The sequence below is a fragment of the Quercus robur genome, chromosome 8 (assembly GCF_932294415.1).
Source record: "Quercus robur chromosome 8, dhQueRobu3.1, whole genome shotgun sequence".
Classification (NCBI taxonomy): Eukaryota; Viridiplantae; Streptophyta; class Magnoliopsida; order Fagales; family Fagaceae; genus Quercus; species Quercus robur.
In genome coordinates, this window is record NC_065541.1 from 779,306 (window position 1) to 795,424 (window position 16,119).

The 16,119-nt window shown below is 32.2% G+C and overlaps 2 protein-coding genes across 4 annotated transcripts; one reads left to right on the plus strand and one right to left on the minus strand.

Moving 5' to 3' along the window:
- Positions 1 to 6,373: 6,373 nt before the first annotated feature.
- LOC126694099 (THO complex subunit 3) lies at positions 6,374 to 11,446 on the plus strand. 2 transcript variants are annotated; one of them, XM_050390155.1, is made up of 11 exons: positions 6,374 to 6,541; positions 6,684 to 6,779; positions 7,461 to 7,590; positions 8,343 to 8,458; positions 8,688 to 8,756; positions 9,423 to 9,480; positions 9,567 to 9,666; positions 10,054 to 10,140; positions 10,228 to 10,306; positions 10,613 to 10,745; positions 10,833 to 11,446. In XM_050390155.1, the coding sequence occupies exons 1-11, from the start codon at positions 6,470 to 6,472 to the stop codon at positions 10,865 to 10,867; spliced, it is 975 nt and encodes a 324-aa protein (XP_050246112.1). In that variant the 5' UTR covers positions 6,374 to 6,469; the 3' UTR covers positions 10,868 to 11,446. The 2 variants fall into 2 exon arrangements, with proteins under 2 accessions (XP_050246112.1, XP_050246113.1); XM_050390156.1 differs by having other exon boundaries at positions 8,343 to 8,434.
- Positions 11,310 to 13,097, minus strand: LOC126694100 (uncharacterized). 2 transcript variants are annotated; one of them, XM_050390157.1, is made up of 3 exons: positions 12,180 to 13,097; positions 11,993 to 12,076; positions 11,310 to 11,886 (listed from the first exon to the last, which is right to left on the minus strand). In XM_050390157.1, exon 1 carries the CDS (start codon positions 12,897 to 12,899, stop codon positions 12,231 to 12,233), a length of 669 nt encoding a protein of 222 aa, XP_050246114.1. In that variant the 5' UTR covers positions 12,900 to 13,097; the 3' UTR covers positions 11,310 to 11,886; positions 11,993 to 12,076; positions 12,180 to 12,230. The 2 variants fall into 2 exon arrangements, with proteins under 2 accessions (XP_050246114.1, XP_050246115.1); XM_050390158.1 differs by having other exon boundaries at positions 11,310 to 11,899.
- Between the last annotated feature and the right edge of the window lie 3,022 nt (positions 13,098 to 16,119).

Consider the following 16,119-nt stretch of genomic DNA (forward strand, 5'->3'; position numbering starts at 1 on the left):
CTATTTTGGCATTTTATTTATTTTTTCCCTACTTTTTCTTTATTAATTATTATGCTCTCTTTAAAGTTTTTTAATAACTTTTTAATTCTATTTATTTTTATTATATGGTTATACACTTATACCATATGTTTTTCTATATATATATATAAAAAAATACAAGAATTTGGATTTATGGTTTGATAAATGAATTTTGCGCTTTACTCTCGAGCGAAATTACTATTGTGTTTTTTTTTTTTTTTTTTTGTATGGGATTTGATCACGTTTCTCTTATTTGCCGGCAAAGATTTTTTATTTGTTGAGTTAATTAACTAAAACTAATACCGGTATCAACTTTTTAACTAACATGTGAACTATATTTATCTGACACAGTTTATTTAAAAGTGAAAAATGTACGTAAATATTTTTGTTTTTGTTGGTAAGTTTTACACACTTGGTATGTTTCAAATTTATTACCTTACCTTTAATCATTTTTTATAAGGGATGTGTCCCCTTTTTTTTAATAGGGAAAAACATGTTTTGGTTAAAAGAAAAATGTTATTTGAGTTAGACTTTATTAACAAATGACAGAAGTAAATTGATAATTTTTCTTTTCTTTTATTCGCCGACAAAAGAATTGTATTAGTTGGGTTAACTAAAATTAACATTCGTGACAACTTTTTAACTAACATGTGAAACCTTTTTATTTGTCACATATATTTAAAGATAAAAATGTACATAAGCATTTTTGTTTTTATTGGTAAGTTTTACATACTTGGTATGTTTCAAATTTATTACCTTACCTTTAACCATTTGTTATAGTGAAACACTTTTTTTTTAAAGAAAAATTTTATTTGAGATAGAGCTTATTGACAAATGATAAAAGTAAATTGATAAATTTAAATTTTTTTGTGTCTTTTATTCGCCGACAAACGATTTGTTTTAGTTGAGTTAACTGAAATTAACGTTTGTGATAGTTTTTTAACTAACACATGAACCTTTTTATTTGTCACATATATTTAAAGGCAAAAATCTACAAATTTTTTTTTTTTTTGGGGTAAGTTTCAAATTTATTACCTTACCTTTAATCATTTTTCATAAGGGTGTATGTCCCCCTTTTTATATTGTGAATTTTTTTTTTTTTTGAAAAATGTTATTTGAGTTAGACTTTATTAACAAATGTTAGAAGTAAATTGATAATTATAAATTTTTTTGCATCTCTTATTTGCTGAAAGAAGATTTGTATTAGTTGAGTTAATTGAAATTAATGTTCGTGATAGCTTTTTAACTATCACATGAACCTTTTTTATCTATCACGTGTATTTAAAGGTTAAAATTTTTAGAAACATTTTTGTTTTTGATGGTAAGTTTTACAAACTTGGTAGGTTTCAAATTTATTACCTTACCTTTAACCATTTTTTATAAGAGGGATTATATGTGCCCATTTTTTAAGTGGTAAATATGTTATTTGAGATCAAATTCATAGACAAACAACAGGGTTAAATTCTTCTAAAAAAAGGGTTAAATTGATACATATTAAAGTATTTAGTCGTGTCTCTTAATTGTCAACAAAATATTTTTATCAATTAAGTTTTTTAAACGGAAATTAACGACCATAACAACTTTTTAACTAACATGTGAACTCTTTGTATTTGTCACATATATAAAAGGTAAAAAATGTCTAGAAGCATTTTTTTTGTTTTTGTTTTTGTTGATAAGTTTTACACACTTTAATAATAGATTTTGAATTTACTACCTTACCTTTAATCATTTTTAATAAAGGGAGATATGTCCTTTTTAATTTTTGGGGAGAATATGGTATTTGAGTTAAAGTTGGACAAACAATAGAATTAAATTGACATATTTTAAAAATTTCAGAGATTGAGTTGTAATTATTGAAATTTGAGAAAATAAAATTGATATTATTAGTGTATTTATAATCAGTAAATTATTCTTTCTTGTAGCCACAGCATTATATTGAATCTTCTATGGGGGAAAAAAAGGAATTGAGAATATATGAAATAATAAGGTGTTTACTTTAATTTTGTCCGAAGACCAACTTTTTGGTTTGACCAAAAGATAAAACGAAGAAAGAACAAGTTTTGTTGCATGTGGATTGAAGTGCATAGGCATAGCGTAGACAAGAAAACATTGTACAAATAAATTATGGTAGAACCGAACGAAGGAACGAACATATTCATAAGGAGTAACGACCAAGTCCCAAACTAATTCCACCATTATGCTGCTAGGCTGCTAGCTACCAAACATTAATCTTTTTTTACAATTATATTGGATTTGGCTTTGTCACTACTCCAAACCCCAAGGACAACAAATTTTCTTCTCATTAATAATGGATTGCGTATCATATTAAATCACTACAATTCAAATAATGCTTTTTTCTTCTTCTTCTTTTTTCTTTTTGAAGGGGGAACAATTCAAAGCTACAAAAACTCTTAAATTATTATTTAGCCAACTCATAAAAATTATTATTAGGCTACTATTTAGTATTTATTAAAATAGCATGATTGTCAACAATTATAAAATAAAAAGGTAGAATTACAAAAATAATCGGTAGATGAGAAGATAATGTGTGGCTAGCACGGCTCAACGTTGTAAGTTAGTTTGGTCAAATGATGAATTGAGCTAACCTCCCAACTAGTTGGAGTAACCTTTGTATGAGATTATTCCATGATAATTTAAAGCGCTCACTCTTGAAAATAAATAATCTCTTTAATAATGATCACGAGACTGACGTTAAAAATCTATTTTTGAGAATGTCTAATCAACTTGAATAGCAAGAAAGCTATAAGTTCAAATAATTTGAACATACCTTAAGAGAGTCTACTACCAACCAATGACAATGCACTTCGTTTGATTATTATCTCTTGTGCAAGTGTTTGAGGTTTTGAGGTCACACAGTGCAGCCAACTACATCAATAGGGACCAACCAAACCAATTATAGTCTAACTACGTGTAACATTTTGAGAGGGATTCATTTCTTGTGATGGAGATTGTATTAAAATATGCATACACGCAATATGGTTGTTTCTTAATAAGCATTTCATCTTAGATTTATTGTACTTTTTTTTTGTTGGTAATTTGCTGTTTATTAGTTAAACCTAGCTCTTTTCGTTACTCTTTCCCTTTTTTTGGTCTATTATTACATATTTTATTTTCCAAAATATCATTCATTTAAAAAAAATCAATAGCCGCAATTTTAAAAAATCAATACATTTTTTCTCTATTGAAAAGTCATCATTCTACATTTATTTTATTTGAGTTTGAAATAATATGAGTAATTTTAAAACTTGATAAAATTTTTATTTTAAAGGCAATACATTAAATACAGTTTATCTTTTTTATAAAAAAAAAATTGAATTTTCTAAATTGTATAAACAAAACACGATGGAGAGAGTTATTTTTATTTTTTTAATCCAACAAATACCTTATTTAAGGTTGTGCCAAGAATGAAAACAGGGATTCTCAATTTCGAAAATAACCACCTTCAAACGTAGAAAAATTATTCTCTCCATTTGGATTGGATCGGATCTATCTCATTGTTCAAATTAAATTTTACTAATTTAGAGGCAGTCTATATACTATTAAAAAAATAAAAAAAATTTAACTATGAAATAGACAAAATAGAGAGAATCATGTTCCCAATGATAGACTATTAGTTTTGGACGTTATTAAGAACTCTGATTGATGCTGCCCTGTTTGCAAACGACACCAACTATTGTGGTCATCGGTCAATTTGTGCACGAAATAATTTGTAAAGCAAAGCAAGGCAGAGTGATCTATAGCTTATATAATCTTGATTTCTTTTGCTATATATAATAAAATAAATTAGTAAAATTGCAAGACATAGACGTACGTACATGCAAAACTTGCAAATCAATTGTAGTATGGTAATATCTTAGCCAATACACGCTTAAGTGGTTGAGATGTTGCTTTAGGAGTTTTGATAGATAACTACGTTTTTGAATTACATTTGAAGAGTTTATTGGAACAGATGGAGAAGATAAACCTAGTCAAATTAAACTTCAGAGATTGGCTATTGGACGGACTTTCACTCCAAAACCTACAGCCATCTACTGGATCAGTTCAGACCCACAACCACAACCACAACCATCTCATTGACATTGTGTGCATCTATATATTTTACACAACTCAGTTCAACTTCAAAAGGTAGTGAACTAATGATCACTTGCCTCATAGATTTTTACTTGTAGTTTCCCCAAATTAATGATTATAAAAAAATTATAGTAACACTCCTTTTTTATGCAAACAATTATTTATTATTTCACTATTTCTGTGACATTATGACCATACCTTTTCTCGTTTGTGAATTAATATTTGCCTTTTTTTTGTGGAAACACTTATTAACTTTGGCCAACGAATATGTACTTTCTAGTTTCAACTCTACTGCTTCTTTTGAAGATTTTTTTGTTTTTTTGGGTGAAAAGGGATGAACTTAGATTAAGATAAGACTTAAGAGGGTATTTTCTAACTCATATGCTAGATCCTAGGGTCATCAAACATGTTTTTTAAGCATTATCAGATGGTACACACACAATCATCATGCTTTAATTTTCCGTTCATCTTATATGATCACATGCTAAATTTAAGGCTTTCACCGTGCACACGCAAGCACCTATTTCAAACATTATAATTTGTTGATTGCTTGGATTATGTGACATGACTATTGGGCACCATAGTTTAGAAGACTAGTTTTAGCGGGCAAAGTTATGTCCCACCTTGAAACTTGGGTTTGATTGGTTGGGAGGATAGAAAATATAAAGGAAGTGGAAAAATAGGAGAATAGAAAAGATTTAGTTTTCCCTCCGTGTGTTTGGTCGAGGAAGTGAAAAAGTAGAGAAACAGAAAACTCATTTTTTTGGTTGAGTAGAAAAGTGGGAGGATAGAAAATGTTATTTGTATAAATTTACTCTCATGTCCCTAGTATATAAAAAACAATTTTAATAGTTTATAAAAATTATTATTTTTAATTACTACAAACTAACACAACTAATAAAACATCTAGCAAAAAAAAACTAGTAATAATAAAAGTTTTGTATTTGATATGAAAAAAGAAGGGCCAAAAAGTGGGAGGATAGAAAATGTTATTTGTATAAATTTACTCTCATGTCCCTAGTATATAAAAAACAATTTTAATAGTTTATAAAAATTATTATTTTTAATTACTACAAACTAACACAACTAATAAAACATCTAGCAAAAAAAAACTAGTAATAATAAAAGTTTTGTATTTGATATGAAAAAAGAAGGGCCAAAACGTGTGCACTACTATAACTGGGAAAAGGAAACACAAGAAGAAAGGAAAAATAGAAAAATAAAAAACAAACAAAACAAAAATAAAGAGGCAGTAGCGTAGCAATAACATTTTCAAAACCAAAAAAAGAAAAAGAAAAAAAGAAGCAACAACATTAGTAAATAACAGGGAGGGTAGATGGGTAATTTCATATCAAACCCACTTCCTTTTCACTTTTCTCTCTAGTTTTCTCGCCAATTGGAAAGAAGACTTTTTCCTCTTAAACGGTGGGCTTGTAAAGAAAACTCCGTACCCCATATTCCCCCCAGTCAAACACTATTCATTTTACCTCGACCAAATGGACCCTTAGGCTCCAAACTTAATCAATGGTTCGTAGATTAACACCTATGTATATACTTTTCAGTTTTTAGAATGTAATTAGGAGCAAACCCATATAATTTTTTTCTTAGATTGTATATTGGACCAAACCCTTGTAATGCCCTAGTTATATTCAAATTGATGTACTTTTTATCAAATAAATAAAAATGATGATTTTTTTTTTCTATTTATTGTAAAACCCTCAATTTAAGAGGGAGATGTCATCTGTTGAATCAACACCATGAGGGACACTACACATGGTCCCCCCCCCCCCCTCCCCCCCCCCTCTCGTACAGGTTTTGATCCAACAAATTAAAAAAGTTGGTGGGCTAGGGCTATGGTCTCTCACACTTAGTACCACCACCACTACTAACAATGGTGGTCTCCACCTCTTTAGCCTCTCTATCAAACTCAAACTCATTTCAACCCAAGTTAAAACTTAAATCAACATCCTCACTTTCTACTAGATTAGTGCCTACGGGTGTCGTCTATGGTACGTGAACTCAAGCTTTAAAGCTTTCTTAATGATTTACTTACCATAACTTACATGCCATAATGTTACTATAACACAGTTTTACAATTATATATACATGCTTGTAAAATATTTATTTTCTTTAAAAGTTAAATTATAATTTGGCTAAACGGTTCATTCTTTACTGTAACTATCGAATTTAATTTAATTTTTTTTTAAAAAAATAACTGGGTTATAACCTATAACCCGGCCCATCGTATCCAGCAATATTAAACTCGCCCGAATAATAACCCGGTAGAGCTTGAAATTGAAAATCCTGAGTCCGAGTGAGTGAAGAGGAAGTGGCGCAAGAGAAAGAGAAAGAAGAGGAGATGGAGGGAACAAGTACAGCAGTACCATTCAAGAACCTCCATAGTCGAGAGTATCAAGGTCACAAGAAGAAGGTTCTCTCTCTCTCACTCTCTCTTCATTAATATTCAATTTCCGATTTTGTAATTTTTTTTTTCACTGGGGCAACCCTAGAGAAGAAGAAGAAGAAGAAGAAGAAGAAGGAATTGATGATTTGATTTGAATGATATTTTTCAGGTGCATTCGGTGGCTTGGAATTGCACCGGCACAAAGCTCGCTTCCGGTTCTGTCGATCAAACCGCTCGACTTTGGCACATTGAGCCACACGGCCATGTATGAACTCCTACTTCCCCTCTTTAAAATTCTTTTTATTTTGATTTCTTTGAATTTTATTTACCATAAATTTATTTAAAAAAAAAAACTTATTTTCCAATTGGGCATCTTTTGAAGTGGAGTGTTTTCTTCATTTCATGGTCAAGACTTTGTTTTTTGCTAGATTTATATCTATGTTGCTACTTTGTTTATAATCAATATTCCGCCGAATAAGAAATGAAACTGATTTTAATATGTGAGTTGCAATTAGTAATATCTCTTGTCGTTAAATAATGTACTTGAGATCGAATTCCGCTTCCATTATGGAATAGATGCCACAGGTTCAAATGTTAAAAGGTACTACAACTTTTACTACATAAAGCTTACAAATTGATGTGGCGATTAATGTGATTGGTGGACTTTCATAAATGAATATTTGAATTGCCTCTTAGTGATTGGTGACACATTAGTTTGTAAGCTCCATGCAGTAAAAGTTGTAGTACCTATAGGATATAGCACTACTCTGCATCAGGGAACAATTTTAAATGACATGGAACCTTATTCATCTTTAGAAATGTGGAAGAGGGTTTTAACTTTGAAACCATTTTTCATGGGGCTTACCTTTGGCAATACTTGCTTATTATTATATTAATTAATGATAACAAAAATAATAACAGGGATGACTCCATATGGTTTTTACAGGGTAAGGTTAAGGATATTGAATTGAAGGGTCACACTGATAGTGTAGATCAGCTGTGTTGGGATCCCAAACATGGCGATCTAATTGCTACTGCATCCGGTGACAAGACTGTTCGTTTGTGGGACGCTCGAAGTAAGTTACTGCTCTATAGCATAATCATCTCTGTTGAACTTGTCTGAAATTTAACTTCCTAGTCCTTTAAATTCTCATGATTACATTGCTGTTGTCTTCATAATTCTTAAAAGATGTCTTTTTTTTGGGTTTTGGTTCTTATCATCTAGTCACTAGCTATTTTATCGAAAAGGATGCATTTTGAATTGTGAAAAACGTCTTTGACTTAGCAAATAGCTTATGATTTTTAAATACTCCTTACGCTCCATTTGTTTCGATGGAAAACCTTGTGTAAAAATAGTTTTCCGTGTTTTCCAGTGTTTGGTAGCATAAAAAAAGAGACAAAGGAAAACTATTTTTGGTCAACATAAAAAGTATGACTTATTTTTAGACATTGTTTCCCATTAAATTTTTTTGGAAAACAACTTTATCTCACAGCAAGGTAAATAAGGGAAGTTAGGAAATTGTTTTTTAACTCATTTAAAATTGCTACCAAATATTGGAAAATGAGATAGTTTTATAGAAAATAATTTTTGAAAAATGACTTATTTTCTAGAAAACATCATTACTAAAACAAACGGAGCGTTAGGAAGGTTGAAGTTAGAGTTAATTGAATATCATGATATCTGAATTGCGTGAACAATCGATATTTTCTTTTTCCTGATGACTTTGATAATCTCGTATGGTTTACTTGAAGGAAGGCTACCTAACTTGAAAATGATGACTGTTATGGTGCTTTCAGAACAAATATTTATTTATGTTGAGTTTTACAGGTGGAAAATGCTCAATGCAGACAGAACTCAGTGGGGAGAACATTAACATCACTTACAAACCTGATGGTACACACATAGCTGTTGGTAATAGGGTATGTTCTACAGTCCTGTTTCAGGTGCTAAGACCTCTGCAGATTTGTCATTGTTCTAACATTTAAAGTTTCTACTCGGAAAATTCTAACATTTAAAGTTTCTACTCGGAAAAATTTGAGTATTATTAGTTCTGTTGCTGTGTAACTATCAGGTCTTAAGCTGGTCTTGGATGGATATGTTAACTGCTTCCTTTAGGCATATTAGGAAAGTATCTAGCTGCCGTTTCTTACTGTATCCTCTCACTGGTTGTAGGATGATGAATTGACAATACTGGATGTTCGGAAATTTAAACCAATGCATAAGCGCAAGTTCAGTTATGAGGTAATATTTATTTCAAACTTGATGTTAGAATATCTTTTTTGTTGAAGGGGGGGGGGGGGGGGGGGGTTGAATTTGGTCTGGTGCCATGTCTCACTGAAAGCTAGGAATGTCCATATATATATATATCGTTTCACCCTGAAATATGTTTTGCTATAAACATTGCCATCCAGATCTGGTTATGGTCATCTCACTTTTTGGCCTTGCCTCCAGTCCGCATAATGCTTCAACATGATTTATACCACTTCTCACATTAGCAATCATCATTTCTCAGTCACATAATTAATCTGTTTACATGACTTTACCTTGTGGAAGCCATAAAAATTACATCATTGTGCAACTTTACTTTACAATGTGGAGTATAATAAAAATTAGATCTAATTTTGGTTTGTGCTCAGAATCTGGCCAGACTTCCTGGTGGCCAACTATGGAGTTCCTTCCTCTCTCTCTCTCTCTCTCTCTCTCTCTCTCTCTACGCCATTATAGCTCACCAATTTAATATTCTGACTGGTCTATAGTTGTAAATACATTTGACCTTATCTGGAGAGCTGTTAACTATACCATATATATACATGCAACTATCTAATTGCTGGGATGTCTTTGAATTCCATTTATGATAATTTATCTCATATATCAATTGCTACTTGAGTAGTCCACTTCTTTTTCCAGGTAAATGAGATTGCGTGGAACATGACAGGGGAGATGTTCTTCTTGACAACTGGAAATGGTAAGCTTGATATCTAAGAGAGTGGTCCCTTTTCTCTGTGCTGCAAAATGTCTAAATATTTGTTGATCATATATTCTTCTGTTCAGGTACTGTTGAAGTACTAGCATACCCATCTCTGCGACCACTTGACACCCTCGTGGCTCATACAGCTGGTTGCTATTGTATAGCAATTGATCCAATGGGAAGGTGTGCTTCAAAGCTCACTTATATATATATATATATATATTTTTTTTTTTTTTGGGAGTTTCACTTGTTAGAATAGTTGCTTACTACCTATGTATGTGGATACCCAATCATGTCCACTTATTAAAACTCCTCTGTATACTTAGTTATTTCCTTTTCCTTCCTGCATTGTAGACTTTTTGGATTCTTTGCATATGTGAGTGATCATGAGTCGATAGTTGAGTATATAGCTGGTATACTACAACTGTCCCTCTGATCCTTCTGTAACATTTGCCTTTTTTTTTTTTTTCTCTCTCTCTTTTTTTTTCCCTTTCATATTTATCTATAAAAATATCACAAAGAACATAATTAATTTCTTCTAACTCCCAATTATTCTTCTAACTGTGACAGATATTTTGCTGTTGGAAGTGCTGATTCCCTAGTAAGCCTGTGGGAGATATCGGAGATGCTCTGTGTGCGAACATTTACAAAACTTGAGTGAGTTTTCCCATGGGTTTATCCATCATTTTGGACTCAGTTATTGCATCTGTAGGCATGGAATTGACCTTTTCATACTTTTCTCAGATGGCCTGTCCGCACAATAAGCTTTAATTACACTGGAGATTATATTGCTTCTGCCAGTGAAGACTTGTTTATTGATATAGTAAGTATTCGAGTGACTTTTCCAGCTTTTCTTTTCCTAAGAAGTGTCTTTTTCCCTTTGCAATGAAAGAAGAATTGTCTAGTAAGCTTAGCATGGCTCAAAAGCTTCTCCTTCCATCTGGCTTATGCATATGGGCTTTACTTTGTAACACAGACTATCCCACTTAACTTTTTAGCTGAAAAGACAGCTTGGTCATGCATAATAATAATTTCTAAAGTGGGGTCATATAGGATTCTACGTATCCAACTTTTCACCTAAAGTGGGACATACAAAAAGAATTAATAATATTGCCTCCTTGTGGCACAGTCAAACGTTCATACTGGACGAACAGTGCATCAGATACCATGTCGGGCCGCTATGAACAGTGTGGAATGGAATCCTAAGTACAATTTACTCGCGTATGCTGGGGATGACAAGAACAAATATCAGGCTGATGAAGGTAATTGCAGTTTCTTGCTATATTAGGAAAATCAGATGTGCATCAGGTGCTTTTTGTTAACTTATTTATTTTTGTTTCTTACCGCAGGTGTTTTTAGAATATTTGGCTTTGAAAGCCCCTAACATCTAGGGCAGAGAGTTAACTGAGAGAGAGTTGTAACCCATAGATGTTCTTCACCTTTCTCCAAGGGACAAGTTGTCAAATGTATTTTTTAAATTATCATCATTCAATTTGTGTTCAGTGCTTTTTCATGCATATTCCAAGTCAAATGAGACGAATCCAGTTGTAACCATCGGCAATGAGTAAAACTTTTTTTTTTTTTTTTTTTTAATAGCCAAAATCTGGCACACAAAAGCTATATGAAAACAAGCCCAAATTTGTGTTCAGTGCTATATTTTTCATGCCCAAGTCAAATGAGACGAATTCAGTTGTAAACCATCTGCAATTGAATGAGTAAAACTATTTTTTTAATAGCCAAAATCTGGCACACAAAAGCTATATGGAAAACAAGCCCAAATAGGCAATTCAATGAATAGAGAACTGTTATAAAAAATAAAATAAAAATTTATTGAATAGAGAACTAAATTTCATTGCAAAGGAAGAAGGGAGAAGCACACGGGCAGTGTGGTGTTGAAACTAAAATTGAAAATGCTACAAAATCCTCAAACCCAGTTTCTTAAAAAAAAAAAAAAAAAAAAGAATCCTCAAACCAATGATAGATAGTGCCTTTTCTAATGCGCCATATTACAAAGACTGCAAGAGAAGAAGAATCCTGGCACCAAAGTCTGGAATAGTATAATTTTGCTGGCTATAAAATGTGCTCATGTTCAAGGCAAATGATGTATTTTATTTGAAGTTGCTTTCTTGCACTCGCAAAGTCCTCTTGTGATTTAGCTATCACCGCTCCACTCAATCAGGCACCTCTCATTATAATCAGTAGCACAATTCAGAGATGAAAATCTGATCAATTTCTTCAACTTTCAACCTAAATATAATCAGAACTTCAAACGGTTATATAGTTTGCTTGTTCTGGTGATCGGACCAAACACGCTTCATCCCCTTGAAGAGATTGAACAGACGTAATGGAGTAAGATTTCTTCCATTACCAGCCTTCAAAGTCTGCCGGAATATTTCATAAATCCTGCATGAGAGGTCTGACAAATCTTAAGTTAAGGAAGCATTTCAAAAACCAAGCAGATCTGCATTTCTAAAAGCTAAAATCTTTATCAATGACACGTTTTTATTACCTTGAGACACGGTTAGATTAATCAGACAGCTCCATGTACAATTCTATTCTGGGTCACATTCATCCATAACACAGCCTGCGGAAACTACACCATATGAAACCAGAAAAAATCAGGACAAAGAAGAAACTACAGCTTGGGATTTAACTTTCATCTGTCACAGTATAATGCCAATGTTATTATTAGTTACCTTTTTCTGCTCTCACAGATATATTACCCATCGAACAAACAATTCCCATGATTAGAAGCCACAGATGATGAACTCGCTAGCCGGAAACACCAAACCTGTAAAGCAGACAAGAGCAATGGTAATCAGATACTGAGAACACCAAGTAAGTGGCTTCCATTTGATCTCAACGCTGGAGCTTTTCATCTTCTTCCCACATTGGGGCTCTTTAGACAAATCAAAGCTAGCCCCTTTCATCCTCAGTTCCTGAATACACCTCGCAAGCGCTCGGTTATCATTCCTCTCCCTTTGCAACTGCTTCCACACCTTCCAGAACCTGAAAAGCTTCACCTGAACCAATAACACAACAGCAGACGAGGTGGACAGCAATAAAAGAGCCGGTATCCACCATTTCTTACAAGTATCATGTGTATGCTGGTCCTGATCTTGGGACTTAATGGAAGAGGTAAACAACATAGTCAAGAAAAGTCCATGAAAGATGAAAAGGAAACAGCAAAGTTGGAAAATTTCTCTCTTGAGAGAGTCTATTCTAGTTTCTTTGAGAGCAATGCGCCGGCCATAAAGATCCTCTTCTCTTTGCCAGAGCTTGAGAAGCAAGAGATGGCCGGGGCTTTCTGAGATTTCCATTAATGGGTGGTGTTGGATTGCAGATAAGAGTTGCTTTTGTTGGTGCTCTTCATCTACTGGGATTTCTACGATGTGGGTATCTTTGATTTGGGCCATTGATGATGACTGAAATGCCAAAAAGATTCAATGCAAAAATGGAAACACAAACACAATATAGAATGAAAAATGCAGAAAATGAAATGCTATATTATATATAATAGGAAAAACAGAAAACAGAAGCGAATAGAACGCGTTGGCAAAGAAATGAGAGAGAGAGAGAGAGAGCTTTGAGAATTTTCAGATAGAGCGAAGTTTGATTATGATTTAGTATGGGTTGGTCTTTGTTCTATTTAAATTGTTGCTGAACGCCTGGGATTCCCAACGGATATATTTTTTCTGTTCGCAACGGTCAGATCATTAGTTAGTATTATTTATCTTTCTAATTTCAACGGTTACGTTTCTCTCTCTCACGGGGTGGGCCTATATGTTTTTTTTTTTTTTTGATACCGTGGGCCTATATGTTTTGGATCGAACTGATGATTGGCCCATTTGTCATGTAATGACCCAGGCAGCCCAGTCACCTAATTTCTCTCTCTCTAATCGGGGACTGGGGAAGGAGGAATTGAATGCTGGGCGTTTCCGTAGAAAACACTGCAAGACCATTGGCAATTTAATCATATTTTGAATCGAATTGATAAAGTATAGTTGAACTAAAAAACTTTAAAGTAATCATGAACCTAATAATTTTGAATATCTTTCGGCCTACTTTCTTTTTCAATAAGAGAGTTATGAATATTGAATACCATTTTTTTAAGATAAAATATATGGTCTTCAACACTTACAAAAGTCTCCTTTATGAATTGATTTTATGTGGAAATTACTCTAATTTTCCTCTTTGACCTTTATTCTATATTTTTTTGTTTCTTTCCGTTGATATATACATTCATTCCTTAAATTTGGTTCAAGTTTGATTTTGGTTCCTAGAATGTTAAGAAAATTTCAAACTTGTCCTATCCCTATGTTGTTATAGTACATTAAACAATTTTCCGTTTGTTTGCTTTGATAACAGGGAAATTTGATACATAAACAACAAGTGTTACATTGCCATAGATGCCGTTTTAGTACATAAACGATTACGGCCAAAACCAGTAAGGCCATATAACAAAAGTAAGGACAGCTCCATAAAAGGAGTGTCCAAAATAACAAAATCTTGTTAAAGGTAGATTACCATTTTCGCAAGCATATTGACACATGCATTGGCTTTCCTAAAGCAATGGTTTAGCTTCCACTTGGGAATTTGATTCATCAAGTTCCTGCAATCATCAACCATTGGTGCATACTCAGCAAGTGAGACATCATTACTGTATAGTAATCCAACAACAGAGTTAGCATCTAATTCGATTTCAACTGCCTGGATTTGGAGATGTGTATACAAAGTTCATCTTCCAAACTATCAGACCAACCTATAGCTCTAGTGAATCTTTTAACCCATCTTCCTTGGTGGTCCCTAATAAGGCCACCACCACCTGCAAGTCCAGGACATCCTATAACACAACCACTAATATTTAATTTATACCAATCTAAAGAAGTCTCTTTTAGACCCAATGAGTCCTGTGCCAACCTAGAAGTTTTTTTTAAAAAATATTTTTTTTATAGAACAGTTTCTAAGAACATGCAAACAATTTCTTTAATGGCATATAAACAAAAGGGAGACATTGGGACCTTAAAATCTCGTGGATAAAATTATAAAATTTTAAATTTAATGGACATAAATCAAAGTTTGACCAAATTTTAAGGACCACAGATATATTTTAATGTTTTTTTTTTAGTCTTACCATAGAATTGTGTTTAGATGTTCTTAATTTGTTGCTTTAGCAGAAAAGAGTTTTGATTGATTACCTTCTCCGCGTGGAATTGGAAAATCTTTCTTTTTCAGTTGTTGCATTATTTTCTTCCAATTGCAATTTGCAATTTGCAATGTCATGTCATTGTGGGGTTGTAAATATCTGCTGCAAATATTCTTTCTTGTTGTCAAAGCTCAAATCGCACTAGCATGGTTTTCACATTCATGAATTTTTTTCTTGCTTTTGGCCTTCACTACTTGCAGAAAAAGTAGCTCTTTTGGTTACACTCACTCACTTCGATTGCGACCAAAAATTAGAGAAAAGGACTTCAATTTCCTCACATCATTTCTCAATAATTCCAGTGATAAAAATGGGCAAGTCTATGTTCATAACTTTTTTTGGCACATTAAAAAATGGGCAAGTCATGTTCCCACTAATTGCAATTTGGCACATTAAAAAATTGTTAAAAGTTGTAAAATTTCTTGTATTTCTAACATTATTCATATAAAAATCTTAATAAGATTTTCATAATCAGATAAGATGACATGCTAAGATTATAAATTGCATGATTACTACACCAATTACTATTTATTTATCATCTTAACAAGTAAAATAATTTGTCTTTAACATAACTCTTTTTTTATTTTTTAGGTGAACATGACTCAATCTTAAATTTTTTAATACTCTATAGAAAAAAAAGTTAAAACTACTACTAATTTTTCTATAAAATATTAAAATTTGATAAAACAATATATACAATTAATATCACATTAATAACATAATAATAAATTTAATGTTTTGTGTTTGAAAGCTTATTCATTGATAGTTGCAAGAGTTATGTTTTGTGTTTTGATTTCATTTATGTGTGGAAAATTTTACCTTTTACTTTTGAGAAAGTCTAGAGATACAAAATATTTGACACCTGCTGATGTGACAAATTATTAATAATAAATAAAATAATGATGTTAATGTTGAGTTCAAAGAAGAACCAAAACTCGTTAATTTAACTAGTATAAAAAAAAAAGTTGTCAAAAAAAAAAAAAAAAACATAGCATTCCTCTTTACTAGCATTATTCTTCTATGTCAATTTGCATGTCATTTCATTGTGGGGTTGTTCTACGTGGCAAATATACTTTGTCGTTGGACAAGCTCAAATCACACTAGCATCGTTTTGACAATACGTGATAGTTTCTTGTTTGGCCTTGACTTTCATGGCCCAGTTTTTGTTTCTGAAAGCTATCGAAAGCTATAGAAAGCATTTTTTTTTTATTATTATTTTTTTTTAAAACTAAGCTATTGAAAGCTTATTTGTATATTTTGTTGAAAATTGACAAAAGTATAGTTGTACTAAAAAAGAGACAAGAATCTTATGGATATTCTCCCTTTCACACTTTTGTGAGTTTTCAATTTATGATGAGAGTTACGTTACTTTCACAATGTGAATTTACTATTAACACTTAACTTATCACGGAACAATCACAACTTGATATGTT